Genomic DNA, 4,035 nt, shown 5'->3' with positions numbered 1-4,035 from the left:
GAGAGAGAGAGAGAGAGAGAGAGAGAGAGAGAGAGAGAGAGAGAGTGTCTTTCCTGTGCAAGGTGTGGTGTGCCCACCACCACAGTGGATCTTATCCAACTAGCCATGTGGCAGGGACTACAGCTGAGCTTTCACAACTGACACACTTCTTTCCCTTAGGCCCTTAAGTGGCGTTTAAGCCCTCTGACCATTGTGTCCTGGCTGAATGTGTATGTCCAAGTGGCCTATGTCAACGACACCGGCGAGGTGCTGATGCCTCAGTACCCACAGCAGGTCTTCGTGCAGATCGCAGAGGTATGTGGGCCTTTTGCTTGCTGTGTCTGTGTGGCACACCACAGCTCAGGGGCTTCTAGAAGCTTCATGTGGCATCTTGTCTTAGTGCTCCTGTCTTCCTTAGCTTCTAGACCTGTGCGTCCTGGATGTTGGCTGCTTAGAATTTCCTTATGGTGTCCTCGCTGCTTCTGCTTTGTATCATTTCTCCTCGTTGGAGTTGATGCAGAAGGTCTCAGGTATGTTGGGTTTTCCTGTGAGTTCATAGACAAGGTATCTTCAAGGTACAAGCCAGCTATCAGCTGCGGACTGAGCCTCTGACTTCTTTACTGGCAGGTTATCAGTGGTGTGACATAGAGAAGTGTGTCAAATGGATGGTTCCGTTCGCCATGGTTATCCGGGAGATGGGAAGTTCCAAGCTCAAGCACTTCCGGGGAGTTCCCATGGAAGACTCCCACAACATCCAGACCCACACCAACAGCTTGGATTTGCTGGTCAGTAACCCCCTTGCTCCCATCAGGCAAGCACTTAACCAACACTGCCTAAGGAAAAGCCAGTTCTAATTCCATTAAGAATGTTTCTAGTCCATAGATTCTGTGTCTCAGTATGCGAACACTATAGACATTAGGTAAGAGGGGTTGTTTACTGAGACCAGGTCTGACATAGCCCAGGCTGACCTAGAACTCAGAAGTCTGACCTCTGCTCCCAAGTGGTAGGATTACAAGTTTGCCACCAAGCCTAACTATAATTTTTGCTATTTCTCCCTCTTACCTCCATATTTAAAACATACAGCAAGTAAAATGATACTTTGTTTTACTTTGACAACTTTCTCTCTTATGTAGGACAAAGCCCAAGCAAAGAAAGCCATATTGTCAGAACAGAATAGGATTTCTCCTCCTCCGAGTGTGGTCCTGACACCCCCACCCAGCAGTAAGAAGCAGAGCAGTGAGCAGGAGACAGAATGACCAAACCTGCCATCGCCTCCAAAGACAGTGGTNTGGAAGCAGCTGCCTGGAGCTCCCTGTGCTGCCTTGGAGGTCAGGAGCCCCTGCAGATGCTATGCTCNGTGGAGAGGTGCATCTCTTCCGGAGGGAGCAGCAGGGGTCTACAAGATGCCTTGGATGGAAGTGCTTATGTTGAATGCTAGGTGTTTTAACNATAGGGTCAAGTGCACCAGCCACCTCCAGAACACCACCGCGTGCTCCAGCAGCTGCTAAGGAGGGTGCTGCTTGACCCACTGGACTCTTCACACAGATGACACAAGCTTGACAATAAGGAGGCCACACCATAGCGGTTGCTGGCCTCTGCTCGGGTGTTGTAGGTTGCTGTTGATAGGCTGTNACAAGTGGTTGTGAGCAAGCGTGGGATGCAGAACCCACAGCCTGGCCTAGGCTGCCCTTCTCCACTGTCAGCCGACAGCATGTCCTGCCTTCATGAACTCTTATTTTGTAAGTGCTGCTACGTCTATCAATTTTTAATAAAGATAATACTATCTTTGAAGCAACTATTCTTAACTGTCTAGTATCAGAAACTAGGACTTGCCTTTTAGAGTTGGTCTACCAAGTTCTCTTGGTTTCCTAATTCTCTATATAGCCTGTCCTGGAACTCACTCTGTAGACCAGGCTGGCTTCAAACTCAGAAATCCACTACCTCTGCCTGGCCAGTGAGCTTGCTATGTAGTCTGGGCTTCCATGAGGCTCTCACCCACAATGCCCTACACAGGCGGCTGTTCACACTGGAATTGTCAGCTGTCTCAGCTGCGCTCGTGGAAACCCAGGGAGTTTCACTAGTGTCATCTGTCCTCTCCAGAGTATTACAGGTCATAGAGCTGTAATGCATAGTCTTCACCCTTACCCAAATATGAAGGATATAAGACATTTTGTTTAAACAATTTAACATAGTAGCCTCAAACTACCTCTAAGAGGAAAATGAACCTGGGCACACTGGTACATACCTAGTCTCGTGGGAAAATCCAAAGTTCTAGGCTACGGCCCTAAGCCACTTAGGAATGCCCTGTCTCAAGACAAGGGAATGGGAGTGTCACGCAGAGTTAAATGACATAAGTGAGTGTCAGAACATTTACTGCAGTTATCTCATGGCCCTGCTGCTGGCCACTGCATCCGAAACCTTGTATGTGCACTTCCATCACCTTTATTGGTACTCTTTCACTTTAACAATGCTTCAGTGTGTGTGTACACACAGGGCAAGATGACTGAGCAACTAAATGGCACTTATTTTCAACTTATTTGAGCTTGGTTTTCAGAAATCTATAGAACAGAAGGTAGCCATTTTAGATATATATTGTATTTATGCAAAGTTGGAGGTATTCTACTCTTTAACATTGCTTTTCTAGCTCTGGAAGCTTTTTGTTTGTTTTTGATTTTTTTTTTTTTTTTCGAGACAGGGTTTCTCTGTGTAGCCTTGGCTGTCCTGGAACTCACTCTGTAGATCAGGCTGGCCTCGAACTCAGAAATCCGCCTGCCTCTGCCTCCCGAGTGCTGGGATTAAAGGTGTGCACCACCATGCCCAGCTCTGGAAGCTTTAAGTCTTCCTAATAAATGTATTAGAAACCTAGCTGGAGGGCTGGAGAGATGGCTCAGCGGTTAAGAGCACTGACCGCTCTTAAAGAGGTCCTGAGTTCAATTCCCAGCAAGCACATGGTGGCTCACAACCATCTGTAATGAGATCTGATGCTCTGTTGTGGTGTGTATGAAGATAGCTACAGTGTACTTAGATATAATAAATAAATAAATTGTTTAGAAAGAAAGAAAGAAACCTAGCTGGAGAGATGTCTCGGTGGTTAACAGCACTGGCTGCTCTTCTAGGTTTGATTCCCAAGCTCTTAACCTCTAATTTGTTTCAGGAGATCTAGTGCCTTTTCTGGTTTCCTTTAGTATTGCATACATGTGGTACACAGGCATACATGCAAGGAAAAGACAGAAGAAACTCTATACCCAGTGGCATTACTCAAACAACACTTTTGTTCAAGGCAGTTTGTGTAACAGCCTTAGTTATCGTGGGATTTGCTTTGTAGGCCAGGACCAGGCTGACCTTGAACTCAGAAATCCGCCTGCCTCTGCCTCCCGAGTGCTGGGATTAAAGGCGTGCGCCACCAGGCGTGGAGACCCACATCTAATCCTAGCACTCAGAATGCTGAGACAAAAGAGTCCAAGGGTAGCCTGGGCTGTATAGTAAGACTACACACACACACAAAAGCCAGTAATGTTTGTGATTCGTTTGATACAGTCTCTCTGTAACCCACACTGACATCAATCATGTTTCAGCCTCTTTAGTGCTGGAATTTAGGTGTGCACCTCCATGCCTAGCATTAAGTGCTAGTATTTCCGTAGCAAATCCATCATTTGTGCTAACAAGACAGTTCTTTATGAGTGAATAAAACCTTTAATAAATGGTAATTTCCATGGCTCCATCATAAAACCAAGGGAATCACTAGTGAGACAAGTCTCCCTCACCCCCTATCTTCTGGTGACAGTTTTGTGGCTTATGTGGCCTCTGGTTTGGCTCTATAGACCTGAATGAAACGATTTTTTTCTATTCTACTATTGAACAGCTGAGGCCAGATGATCAGGGAGTCACTGAGTTGAGGTGGCCAGAAGAATGGAAAGCAGACAGCATGGGCCTACATCTGATATGGGGACACGGTAGCTTACTGGTCCAGCACCAGTCTTCTCCCAGCTCAGTTTACAAGTGTGTCACTTCTCTGAGCACTGCCTAAAACTGGTCTGTTGGTGTTCGCACGGGCAG

The 4,035-nt window shown here is 46.7% G+C and overlaps 1 protein-coding gene across 1 annotated transcript in view; it reads left to right on the top strand.

The window, feature by feature from the left end:
* Positions 1-1,768, top strand: part of Ccne1 (cyclin E1) — a 10,330-nt gene extending 8,562 nt beyond the window's left edge. The window contains exons 9-12 of the mRNA XM_021201435.2: positions 160-294; positions 398-509; positions 607-764; positions 1,113-1,768. Of these exons, the coding sequence (XP_021057094.1) occupies positions 160-294; positions 398-509; positions 607-764; positions 1,113-1,235 (528 nt within the window). The 3' untranslated portion in view covers positions 1,236-1,768. The remainder of the gene's footprint in view (positions 1-159; positions 295-397; positions 510-606; positions 765-1,112) is intronic.
* Positions 1,769-4,035: the final 2,267 nt, after the last annotated feature.

This window comes from Mus pahari, chromosome 1 (assembly GCF_900095145.1).
Source record: "Mus pahari chromosome 1, PAHARI_EIJ_v1.1, whole genome shotgun sequence".
Classification (NCBI taxonomy): Eukaryota; Metazoa; Chordata; class Mammalia; order Rodentia; family Muridae; genus Mus; species Mus pahari.
This window is presented reverse-complemented; position numbering and strand designations above follow the sequence as displayed.